At 30.4% G+C, this 13,761-nt stretch overlaps 1 protein-coding gene across 2 annotated transcripts; it reads left to right on the forward strand.

Annotated features, from left to right (window-relative positions):
* Nucleotides 1-6,410: 6,410 nt before the first annotated feature.
* On the forward strand, nt 6,411-10,790 carry LOC137819020 (leucine-rich repeat receptor-like protein kinase PXC2). 2 transcript variants are annotated; one of them, XM_068622717.2, is made up of 4 exons: nt 6,448-6,564; nt 6,685-6,803; nt 6,886-8,907; nt 9,087-10,790. In XM_068622717.2, exons 3-4 carry the CDS (start codon nt 7,409-7,411, stop codon nt 10,534-10,536), a joined length of 2,949 nt encoding a protein of 982 aa, XP_068478818.1. In that variant the 5' UTR covers nt 6,448-6,564; nt 6,685-6,803; nt 6,886-7,408; the 3' UTR covers nt 10,537-10,790. The 2 variants fall into 2 exon arrangements, with proteins under 2 accessions (XP_090152423.1, XP_068478818.1); XM_090296297.1 differs by having other exon boundaries at nt 6,411-7,916; nt 7,982-8,907.
* The last annotated feature ends 2,971 nt before the right edge of the window (nt 10,791-13,761 follow it).

Raw genomic sequence — 13,761 nt, forward strand, 5'->3', positions numbered from 1 at the left:
TCTTTTCGTTTTTTCAATTGGTGATGTGTTTTAATTTCAGGCGCATAACTGAGATGAAAATTGAAGTATTAAAAGTTATGCTGTAGATTTATTTCTAACCAGGTTAACTTTTATATTTTGTTCTCCGTTGATCAGTAAGAAATCCATGCATAGTTTCTAGATTTTACAGACCTTTTATTCAAATTTACGAGGCTGAAGGTGTTACTCTTGTAATAATGACTTGGACTGGTTTCTGGCAGCATGCATCTCCAAGGAGCTAACTTGCTCTAACTCTGAAATTTTGGATTTCAGCTGTTTTTGTGGGAACAATCTGTTTGAGAATTATCTAGTGTGTCTGAGAATATTTGTTTAAATTTACCAAAAAGAAACTGTTTTCTTTTTTATTTTATATATCTAGATGTCGTTTATGATTATTTTTCTAAAAGTTGATTTTATGTTTGAGAACAAAAAAAAATTGAGTTACTCTCAAATTTCGTAACAACTTTTTTTTTCTTTTTCTTACTTATTTTTCTTAATTTACTAAATAAAAGTTGATTTTGTTCTTCCACCTAAAAAGAAAATTAATTATATTTATTGTTTTAGTAAATTTATTTAAACGAAACTTAATTTTGATTATAGTGACGAGTGGGAACAAGGCAGCCATTTTTATTATTATTTATATATAATTATATTTAATATTAAAATTGAATAAATAATATTTTATTCAACACATTATATTATCATTATAGTTTATTTTAATAAATACGAATACATGTAAGAAAACACATAATGTAGTAATATATCTATCGATTATTCAATTTAGTTTTATTTTGATTAAATATAAATTTTTACAATGCTAATTATCACCAATAAAAATAAAAACATAGTATGAAGCACTAATAACAATTTTGTTACCTGCATTTTCTATTGATTGAGTCAAATGTCAAATAGATGTCAATCTCATTTCTCGAACAATATTTGTCATATGAAGAGTGTTGTTTCTCCTTTCTATTTCTAACATTTAGTCTTCAAATTTGTGTTTGTTGAGTGTTAATATTTTATCACTTATATTTTTCATTTTATTATATAATCTATTAAAATGTAGAAAAATAATAATAAACATTAAAAAATTATTTACAAAATTATAAAAATTAAATATTTATATTTGCTTTTAATTAGACAATTTTAAAATTCTAAATAATTTTTTTAAATAAGATTATATAATTTTTTAATACTATTTTTTTGATAAAATTACAATAAAGAAAACTAAGTTAATAAATAATAAGATAAACATAGAAGGGTATTGAAATATTAATTTCAAGTAAATTTCATATTTGTTAATAATACTAATTTATCTGCAAAGAAACTTATGTGATATTTCTTTATCATAAAATTGAAGAAAAAAAGAGAAAACACCCAAAATATGAAATGAATCAATTTTAAATGCAAATGATAACATTGTAAAAGACTTTCTTTAATTGATTTCATAAAACTGTTTTTATTTATAAAAAAACTCACAAATTACAACACAATAAAATTGAAAATTTATAACTATTAATAAAACATGAAAAATATACTATCAACTTATTCCTAATATTTATTCCTTTCTTCAATTATTTTCACTCTTTTTTTTATTAATTTTATTATATATTTTTTTTAATATATCAGCTTTCCATAAAATCAAGATGTTGTTACAAAATTTTACATTAGTTAATGTAAAAGGATAATATATTTATTCTCTTTTTTAGTCTTTGATGTTGTACTCACCTATTAAATATAAGTCTTTTATATACACTTGGAAAAGTGCTCAAATATATGAATACATTTTCTTTTCTCAAACTCTCACTCTGTTTTTACTCTTTTTACCCCTTACCTTCTTCTCCCTTCCCAGTTAATTATCATCAAAACAATACACCATTGATGTTATCAATTTTCTTACAATCTTTATTTATCTTCACAACAGTTTTTTATTTCAAAAAATTATTTTGATTATACAATTGTCAAAATAAGTATTTAATTTTATAATGTATTATATTTTTAAGATGTATTTAAAAGTTAACTTTAGTGTTTATAGTTTATTTTTTACTTTTAAAGTATAATAAGAATAAAATAAAATATAAAAAATATGTATATCATAGGAATAAATGTACACTATTTTATTTGAATTTTTTTAAATTCCACTATATATCCATATAACAATCATAATTTTTTTCAAAAGTTTTGTTTATTCCAGTAATTATTATTAAAATCATGTAATAGCAAGAAAGTTCTAAAAAATTTCTTACGTAAAAGATAAACTTAAATTTTTTTTTTTATGTTTCATTGTTACTTATAATAAAACCACTATGATTAAATTTTAAATAGGAATGAAATTTGAAAAAATGCCCTTAACACTCTTCTGAAAATAATACGGTTTTGTAATGGTTTAAATTTATTTAAAACTACAAACTCAATAGAAAATAATTAAATAGAATTTGAGTTTCATATTTTTTTATAATTTTTAATATTTTAGGTAAATATATATATATATATATATATATATATATATTTATTGGTAATAGTTAAAATTTATTTAAAATTACAAACTCAACCGAGAAAATAATTAAATAGAATTTGAGTTTCATATATTTTTTTAATAACTTTTAATATTTAATCAATTATCAAAATTTAACCAATATTTTTCCATTAGGTCTATACACAACCAATAATATATGACAATCATGGTAACACATGTGACACCATAAACAATAAACACAAATTTGAATATAGTTTAGTTAATGCTATGTATAATCTTATTTAAATCCATAAAATTGTTACCGAAAAGTGTCTTATGAGGACTTTCATCATGTTCCCTCTACCTCCTCTTGTTGAGTTCTTCTTATCCCTTTAGTCACATGTTTCAATCACAATTTCATAAGACAAATGTCAAATTAGTGTTTTACAAATTAAAATGCACATAAAGAGAATTACCGATTGTTGTGATGGTGCACGCAACTCCTTTTGTTGAGTCTTTCCCCTCCCTCTAGTCACAAACTTCAATTACAATTTCATAAGACAAAGGTCAAATTAGGGTTTCACAAAGATTAATCAAAACATAGAAAGAGAAAGAGAAAGAGAAGTGAAAATGAAAGTATGATTTTACATGAAAAGGGAAAGGATAAAGAAAAGAAAGTGGGAAGTAGGGTAAAAAAAGGATGTAGGAAGTAGGTACGTGGAAAGGAAAAAGAGTGAAAGTGGAAAGTATGGCACGTGGTTTTATGTGTAGTGGATAATCATAAAAATTGTTCTTAAAACAATTTTAAAACTGCTACAAGAGTCTCTTAAACAGTTTTTTTCAAATTTAATATTAACTCTTTTTTTTAGTTTTAAACTTAAATAATTATAAAATGACGAAATAACAAAAATAAAATAATAAAATGTGTACCGTCCCGTCCCCGGGCGTTGACCAAAGTCAAAGTCAACGATTAAGTCAAAGTCAACATATAGTGGGACCACTTGAGGAGTCCAAGGAAGGAAGTCAACAGACTGACCGCTTGGGGGCGTCGCCAAGACAAGGCGTCGCCAAGACGAGGCATCGCCAAGAGAAGGCGTCGCCAAAGTAAGGCGTCGCCAAGACGAGGCGTCGCCAAGAGAAGGCGTCACCAAAGTAAGGCGTCGCCAGAAGAGGGTATCACCAGGTTGAAGCATCGTCGGGTTAAGACGCAGCCCAGAACAGTAATAAAAAGAAGAGAAAGGAGGCTTCAAGGCCATAGTTCTAGTACCAGTAGAGAGTAACCTCACTCGTGAAGTACCCATGCCACCGATGGGAGATCCTGGGGCCGATACAACCCATGAGAGGGCCACGCCCAGGGGAGAACTACGTGCATGATGGTACGAGAGAAAGGTAGATACACTCCTAGGACGAATGACTAGAGGCTGGGGCACATGAGTTGGCACCCAGAGAGTCATCCCCCACGCCAGATGCACTTTGAGGAAAGAGGACTCACACAATGGAATAACCCTAAGTTGGATTACGGCGTTGTGAGGCCCTCTGTGTAGAGCAGCGGTCAAGTCAGAAGAACACGTGACAATAAGCACTGAAAACATCAAGGCTTTCCTAAAAGTTCGCTAAGGTACGCATTAATTCAGTTAAGTTTCGAACGTTTCAAGGCATGTTTTTATACGCTTTCAATGCGCTTTAATGCGCTTTAAATGTGGGAGGTGTATAAAAAGGGGCTTTGGAACGTTTGAAAGAGGGGGAGTTTTGACCTAATTCTCACAATTTACACAGAGTCACAAACCCTAGTTGTTTCACGACGCACCCACTGTACGCACGGACAATTAGGGCAACACAACATTAGTTACTCAGTATTTTCGACCACCTTCAGAGCATCCAGTCACGATGTTCAATACGGAGGTGCGTCACCTTTGATGTTTCTCGCTAGCTGACTTGATCGTCGGAGTGCAAACGGCCGCGAGGGCGCCCCTTTTGTTCACTTCTTTTCAGGTACTCACAGACGGAGCAGAACGAAGGTGCCCTAGCTCGTGAGGACAAGCCACGCATAAAGACGACCCTGGTCAACCTGCGGGAACAAAATGAAATATTGATATAAAAATAAAATAGGAACAATTTTTTATATAACCAAAAACAGTTATAATGGGAAATCCCCTCTATATATAGGTATGGATACTACCAATGATATTTCTTTTATTAATTCAACATTATAACATAGATTACGAGTAACAAATATCATATTGCTAACTACCATAAAACCTAAACATCGTATCTATTTTTTATAATTGATAAAATAGTAAAAATTATATAAAAAAATATGAATGATGGATTAATGAAGATATTGGTTAACAATAATTTTATTTCTTTTGAATAATACGCAAAAAGACATCTCAAATATCAATTTGTATTAAAATTTGTATTTATAATATATTTTTATTTATTAAAATAAATTATAAATCTACACTCTTAATATAAATACACGAATAATAATATTTTATTTTATTTTAAATATTATTTTACCTACAATTTATCATTTATTCAGACTATTGACAAATCCTAAGTACTATATAAGATTCAAATTCTCTAATTTTTCAAGTAAAAATCATGCAATTTAACTATTCATATTAATTAACAAAATTTTAAATTTACTAATTTTATAAAAAATAAATTTATGAAATTTTACTTAAATCTCTACTATATTTTAAAAGAATTATAAAAATAAAAAATTAAATATATTAATAAAAGTAAAATCAATAATTAATTGTATCCACTAAAATACAGGCTACAAATTGTAAACAGTTTTTTTTTAAAATTATTATGGGAATCATAAGGTATAGATTATAATAATAATTGATGGTAATAAATATAAAAAAAAATATTAAAGCATTTAATTTTTAGAATTATTTGAAAGGTACTCGGAGAACGGAGGAGTCCAAGATTCCTGCTAATGCTAAGCAACTTCTAAACTCTTGCAGTTCACCATGTCCTTGTTGAAGTTAGTGATGAAATCTACATGGAAATTCCAGACGATTATTTCCGTCAGATTTTACAGACATTATTTAAAGTTGTCAACAGCTGATTAGTGTACTTAAACATTGGCTAAAAATTTTCTTAACAAATTTGCATAATTTCAAATGCATTCTCAACTTGTTTTTCAATTAAAGGTTTTTCATTATTGATTTCTTAATTCAGATCCTAAGGTGTGGTACTGTCATTAGCAAGATATTTTCTACTTGTGTGGATCTTTTTATTTGCATGAACTAAACTTTAATTTTGTTCTGCGATGAAAAAAAATCTATTATTCCAATTTGAGATCAATTTCAACATGTTGCACACTTTTTTTATATACCTTCAATGGATAACCTCCTTTCAAAAATATGGAATCTGCAACTTCTGATATTGCATGACGCATTGATTCCAACCCATTGAACCACTTTTTTTTGTTGGTTTCCTTCTTGTGAACATGTCCAGTGAGTAGCATTATGCTGTAACTTTACACATCTTTTTGATAGATAACACGTATAAGAAGAATTATTGTTAAAAACTCTTTCTTTACATTAAAAAAATAATTTAAAGATTTGTATTTGCTAGACTCATTTTAATTTTTAAAAAGAAGTTGAACAATTGGAGCGAAAAGTTGCTGAAATCCTTTAACTTGATGTTAACACAGAAGGACTTAAAAAACAGAATTAACAACTTGCAACGATGTTCACTGTTATTAATTATTTTTTTAATATAGCTTTCTCTTGCTCCTACTTGCAAAAGAGCATGAGCATGAATAATAAGGATCATAATCATGCGTCCGAACCACGTCAGATGAAAAAGTTGTCTTAAAGCACAACAATCTTGTTCACACCCATGATTCTGGTTTGACCCACAGAGCCATATGCCACGCCATGCACACCATAGCAACTTCCCCCATAGGCCATGCCAAAGCACACAATAGAAAAAAGCTTCTCTCCTGTCACACTCTCTCTTTCACTCTTTCTCTTTAAATTTATCACTTTACTCTCTTTTTCAGAACCAGAAGAAGATGAACACCAACAACAAGTCCTAGAAAAACAGGACTTTGATCGGAACCATGGTTTTTTGTACTCACTTTCTCTTTCAATCTCTCTGCCTTCTGTCAGCTTCTTATTCTTAGCTCTGCTCCCTATCCATGCTCTTTTAGCAGCTTCTATAAAACAAACTCTTCTTGGTTCCAATTTCAGCTCACAAGGCTCAACTCAACCCCGCCCTCAAGTTTTAACCACTGTTTTATTCATGTCATATGGATATTACATTCTCAAGAAGGCTTCTAGAGTTTTCCTTCACCATGTCACTGTATATGGTGAGATCTCTTGTTTCTGCTTTGCTTGTGTAATTTCACTGCACTTTTCTCTACAAATACCAACTATTTGTTTTCTTTTTAGAAACACTGTGTTGCGTCACCCCACTTGAAAAATATATTCAAAACTTCTTCTCTTCTGTGAGTGCAATGATCACCATTCCTCCTTGGAATTCTGAAGTTTGAAAAGCAGAAAGTGAGTTTTCTGAAGTTACTTTACTTTGTTCTTTTTTTTTTCACCCTCACATGGTTACTGTCTTCTGTCTAGTATAGTCTCTTCTTTCGTTTGTTTTTACTGCTCTTTTTGTTTATATCCACCGAGGATTTGATTGTTACTCCCACTTTTTTGTGTCCTTTCTACTGCTACTGTTGCAGTAGTATAATAACACTAGCACCTTTGTGCCTCTCTCTCTCATTATTTTTCTTGCACTTGAAACTTTCTTATACTTGTGCGTGATAAGGTGGTTGTTTGTTTTCCTTTGGTTTATACACTATGCTTTATTGGGACCCGCCAACCTTTATCTACCGTATGTAAGCAAAATGGAATGGCAGTGCGTTTCTGTAAGGAAATAGTTGCTTTCTGAAAAATTCATGAAGCGCTCCACTGAATGCATTGCTACAATATAGATATTACTCTGATGAAGCGAGTGCAATTCATCCCATTCCTATCGCTTTGTTTTGTTTTTTGTTATCCATTCCTAGTGATCTCAATAAATCCTTCTTTCAACGATGATGTGTTGGGGTTGATTACGTTCAAGGCTGGTCTAGAAGATCCAAAAGGAAAACTCTCTACGTGGAATGCAGATGATTATAGTCCCTGCAACTGGGTTGGTGTCAAATGTGATCCTGTAAACAATAGGGTGTCTTCTCTTGTTCTTGATGGATTCTCGCTTTCTGGTCACATTGATAGAGGCCTTTTGAAACTGCAGTTCCTTCAGATTCTGTCCCTTTCTAGGAACAACTTCAAAGGGACCATTGCTCCTGACCTTCTCGGCATTGGTGATTTACAAGTTGTTGATTTGAGTGAGAACAACCTCTCTGGGCTAATTCCAAATGAGATTTTCCAGCAATGTTGGTCTCTGAGAGTATTATCATTTGCCAACAACAACCTCACAGGTAAAATTCCTGATTCTTTGAGCTCCTGCTACTCTTTGGCAGTTGTGAACTTTTCCTCTAATCAGATACATGGGGAACTGCCATCTGGAATGTGGTTTTTGAGGAGACTACAATCAATTGATCTTTCAAACAACTTGCTGGAGGGAGAGATTCCAGAAGGAATTCGGAATCTTATTGATTTGAGGGAGTTGAGGCTAGGGAGGAACCTCTTCACTGGTAAGATTCCCGAGCATATTGGAGACTGCTTGCTTTTGAAGATGGTTGATTTCAGTGGCAATTCTCTCTCTGGGAGACTTCCTGAGTCAATGCAAAAGCTCTCCTCATGCACATTCCTCAGCCTGCAAGGGAATTCATTCACAGGTGGAATTCCACATTGGATTGGAGAAATGAAAAGTCTAGATATATTGGATCTTTCTGCGAATAGATTTTCCGGTTGGATTCCAAAGTCAATAGGAAATCTTGACTTGCTGAGTAGGTTGAATCTTTCAAGGAATCAGATCACGGGAAACCTGCCAGAGTTGATGGTAAACTGCATTAAGCTTTTGACTCTTGACATCAGCCACAATCACTTGGCAGGCCATCTTCCTTCATGGATATTTAGGATGGGTTTACAAAGTATCTCTATTTCTGGGAATAGCTTCAGTGAGGGAAATTATCCCTCACTTACTTCCATTCCTGTATCTTTTCACGGCCTTCAGGTTTTGGATTTGTCATCAAATGCATTTTCTGGCCAACTTCCATTTGGAATTGGAGGTCTTGGTAGCTTGCATGTCTTGAATTTGTCCACCAACAATATCTCAGGTTCTATTCCTGTGAGTATAGGAGAACTTAAATCTTTGTACATTCTTGACTTAAGTGACAACAAGCTTAATGGAAGCATTCCTTCTGAAATAGAAGGGGCAATATCAGTCAGTGAAATGAGGCTACAAAAGAACTTCCTAAGTGGGAGAATTCCAGCCCAAATTGACAAGTGTTCAGAACTAACATTTCTGTAAGCACTCTATCATTGCTTCCATTTTTCATGCTTTATTCTTCATAATATAATTTACTTGAGTTGTTTCATAAACCTTTCCTTGGTTCTATTTTAGTTATGAAAATTGAAATACCGTGTTTGAGTCTACAATTTTTTCTGATTATTTCCCCTTTCTGCATTTCAATGGAATGTTACAGGAATTTATCTCACAACAAGCTTATTGGCTCAATCCCTTCAGCCATAGCAAACCTAACCAATCTTCAGGATGTGGATTTCTCATGGAATGAACTCTCTGGAAGCTTACCAAAGGAGTTGACAAATCTTTCCAACCTTTTCTCGTTTAATGTTTCGTACAACCACCTTCAAGGTGAGCTACCAGTGGGTGGCTTCTTCAATACCATCTCTCCTTCATCTGTCTCTGGTAATCCATTGTTATGTGGTTCTGTTGTTAATCACTCATGCCCTTCTGTTCATCCAAAGCCTATTGTGCTAAATCCCAATTCTTCTTACTCCAATCCTGGCTCTTCCGTACAAAACCATCACCATAAGATTATGCTCAGTATCTCTGTCCTTATTGCTATTGGTGCTGCTATTTTTATTGTCATTGGCGTGGTGGTTGTTACTGTTCTAAATATTCACGTGAGGTCTTCAATTTCTCTTTCTGCTGCTCCATTTATATTCTCTGGAGGTGAGGACTATAGCGGTTCACCAGGGAATGATCCAAAGTGTGGCAAGCTTGTGATGTTTTATGGTGATGCGGAATTTGCTGATGGTACTCATAATCTTCTTAACAAAGACAGTGAAATAGGTCGCGGTGGATTTGGAGTTGTTTATTGCACTGTCCTTAGAGATGGTCATTATGTTGCAATCAAGAAGCTTACAGTGTCCACCTTAACCAAGTTACAAGAAGACTTTGAGAGAGAGGTTAAAATGCTTGGGAAAATCAAGCATCAAAATCTTGTGGCACTTGAAGGTTATTATTGGACTCCATCCTTGCAGCTCCTAATTTATGAGTACCTAGCCAGAGGGAGTTTGCAAAAGCTTCTACATGATGATGATGATAGTAGCAAAAATACACTTTCTTGGAGAAAAAGGTTCAAGATCATTCTTGGAATTGCAAGAGGGTTGGCCCATTTGCACCAAATGGAGCTAATTCATTATAATTTAAAGTCAACAAATGTCTTCATAGATTGTTCTGATGAGCCAAAGATAGGAGACTTTGGCTTGGTGAGGCTACTGCCAATGCTAGATCCTTGTGTTTTGAGCAGCAAAATTCAAAGTGCACTTGGATACATGGCTCCTGAGTTTGCTTGCCGCACAGTCAAGATAACTGAGAAGTGTGACGTATATAGTTTTGGAATTTTGATTTTGGAGGTGGTGACAGGAAAAAGACCAGTGGAATACATGGAGGATGATGTGGTTGTTCTTTGTGACAAGGTGAGGAGTGCATTGGATGATGGCAAAGTGGAGCAATGTGTTGATGAAAATCTTAAGGGTAATTTTGCTGCAGAGGAAGCAGTTCCTGTGATAAAATTGGGGTTGGTTTGTGCATCACAAGTGCCCTCAAAGCGTCCAGACATGGCTGAGGTAATCAATATATTGGAGTTGATCCAATGCCCTTCTGAAGGACAAGAGGAAATACAATGAATTTTAAGTTATAGTGATTGAGACATAACACATATTGCATACCTGGTGAAGAACAATCCAGTTTGCTTGCTTTAATGCTATACAACATAAATCATGCAAAGAATATTCACTCAATTTCTTTCCAACTTTTGTTTCTTGCTTCTGTTGTTGTAAGTTTTGTTATTTTTACCTTTTCTTTTACTTTTGGTCATTTCAAGTTGTACTTCTGGATTTTTCTTCACCAGTTTGGCTGCTAATACAATAGTGTTTCAATAGTTCTCTTTCCCTACAAAGCATGAATTTCATTTTCTAAACATGAATATTCGTTGCATTTTTGTTTGCTTTATGTTCTTCTGGGACAAACTGTGTTTCATGCTGGTACGAAACCCACATATCTGGTTAATGCACCCTACTAAACAGCATCCATCCATGCAAAACTGGGTGAAAAAAACACTGATCACTCAATTTCACTGGTTTATTAAAGAAAACAAAATTACATTTACTATTTATAAAAATTTCTTTAATTTTATATTTTAAAACAGTATTTGATTTTCTTAATTTTTTTATTTAAATTTTAGTTAATATAATAATTTTAAAACAAAATAAAAGAATGAATACCCTTTTATTAAAAATATAAGACGGATAATTTTCATTTATTAAAAATAATAAAAATATAATTCTTATGTTAAAACTAGAGAGAATGTAGGTGTTATTTAGTTTATCTTCTAAGAAAATAAGTGCAATCTCCTCTTTATTTAATTTAGTTCAATTGAAAGGTTAAGCTTAACCTATTAAAAAAATTGAGTCTAAGTTTAATTTATGTAAGTAATTAATTACTTTTTCTTTTATGATTTTTTTTGTAGATTATTTTTCATCTTTATCAATATAGCATCTAAAACTATTTTATACATAAATTAATTTTAATCAATGAAAAAATATTATTTTTTATTTTATTCTTCTAAAAATATTTATAGAAAACTTATACAGTTAGGAAATAAATTGGACAAGTTAACATAGTGATTAAATGCCTTGCACATGTATATATAATGAAAAATCCATTTTTTATTATTTAACTATAGATTAATCTCTTCATCTTTTCCACATGAAACAAAGACCTTGGAAATTTTGGAAAAACCAAATGAATGGGGAACAAAGACAAAGGAACTTGCAAAGAAGAGTAAGATGATAAAAATATATGCCACGAATCCCACAAATAATAATGCCCAAGAGAGGGAATGTGAAAGAAAAAGAAAAAGTAAAGTGAAAAAGCACTCACTTGCTTTCTTAACACTTAAAGCTAGAATAGGACTCAATTTTGATTCCTCATAGTTAAACGTACTACTAATAATTTACTTAATTGTCTAAGTGTCCCCTTTAATAATTATAAAAAAAATTAAGCAATTTTATTGATAGCATTAATTTGATCGATAACGTATTTCTATTTTAAAGTCATTTTTAAGTTTTTAAGATACCAAATTTTTTAAGTTTCTATTTTATTTTTTTTGTAAACGGTACCTTTTTTTTTTTTCTCTCTACATAGTTTAGTCCTTTGAATTTCAATAATCTCCGTTGAATCTCCAATAATATAATTGTGTAATTTTAGTTTCTTGATAAATTATTAATCAATAACGAAAATCCTAGTAATTTGAAATCATACATTTATTTACAATCTGTATTAACAAAATTAAAACTTAAGTAACGTAAAATATAACTTTAGGAGAAAGCAAAAAGTAAGGTCTAAACATGCTTTTATTCTCCATAAAATTAGTGATTTTTTCTATTGCGATTTTTGTAATTTTAATCTCTTTAAAATTGAAAATCATTGGTTTAATTTTTAGTATTATATGATGTTACTTAACTGCTGATTTATTAATCAAAAGGTCAAGTGGGGTACAATACTTTGTAATATAATATCATTTATAGAAACCTAAAAAACTCTTCAAATATATAAAATAAATGTTATTTATCTATCCTAAAAGAAATATTGTAAACTAAAAATAGTGGTTTAAAAATTTAGAGAAATGAAAATGAAAAATGAAATTAAAAGTAAAATTTACACATTTTATAAAAATTAAAAACAAATATTTTAAAATCTACAAAAATTAAAAAATATATAAATTTTAAAAATTTAATTAAACCATTTATTTAATTAGCCAATGTATAGCTGGCTACTAATTATTTTTCCAATCCAATTATTTTGAGAAAAAATAATCTAAAAGTAACAATTAGTGTGTTTATTGGTTATTAATTATTCTGTGAAAAATCACAATTGAATAATTAAAGTGATTTTGGTAAAAACAAGAGTTGAAAAGAGAATCCTATAACTAAGACGATGATTTTCTTGGACATCATGAAAGTGTTCAAAAGCAGCACCAACTAACTTACTTTTTCAAATGCCAACATTTGGTGCAGTGCTTTGTAATCATAACCATCTTCAACACCCTCCACTGTTTATCATTACTGCTGTCTAATTCAATGCACACACTCTAACATTCTTCACTACATCTTAATTGATGATTTACATTTATACTACCATCCTCTAATTAAGATGATTATGCATACACTAAAGCCCATTAAAATTATTGTAATTGACTTTTTAATTGTAGTGATTATTGCTGTCTTATTCCAGAGTGCACACACAAAATATTAATGTAGAAATATGTCTCTAAAAGTATAATATCATAATTTAATATAATTAATAATTAAAATAATGATTAGGAATCTCACGTTGATTAAATATATTATATAAGTAGATGTCGGATCTTATCTTATATAAACTTAAATTAAATTAGATTTAAAATTTATTTTTTAATATGATATTAAAATTTTCAAAATGTATGAATATGTAAGAAATATGAAGTTAGAAATCTAAATCGACAAATCCATTTCTTAATAATAACTATATTTTCATATAGATATTATTATAACCAATGTTAAAAGGTGTGGACAATTTGTCCTTCTGATATTTTAATTTTTTAATTCAAATATATGTAATATTATTTGTTCTTTCTAAAATATTAGTTTGTCCTCCTATTAAATACAATAGGTCTATTGAATTTGTAAGATGGTAAAAAATAAATAGTGTACTCTATATCCAATTATATATGTACTTTTGAAATTAATAATATTTATTTTTTTATAGTATAAAAGTGTGTAAAAGACAATTATAATTTATTTAAACTTAAATATTTTAGATTTCTTGTCATGAAATTATATACTTGTTTACGAAAATTAATATCTTTTATA

The sequence above is a fragment of the Phaseolus vulgaris genome, chromosome 10 (genome assembly GCF_051622355.1).
Source record: "Phaseolus vulgaris cultivar YP4 chromosome 10, ASM5162235v1, whole genome shotgun sequence".
Classification (NCBI taxonomy): Eukaryota; Viridiplantae; Streptophyta; class Magnoliopsida; order Fabales; family Fabaceae; genus Phaseolus; species Phaseolus vulgaris.

Bases quoted from the DNA above. Each gene is read 5' to 3' on its own strand.
- LOC137819020 (XM_068622717.2), top strand. From the start codon at position 7,409: ATGCATTGCTACAATATAGATATTACTCTGATGAAGCGAGTGCAATTC. The intron at 8,908-9,086 runs GTAAGCACTCTA...GGAATGTTACAG, and splicing joins TGTTCAGAACTAACATTTCT to GAATTTATCTCACAACAAGC.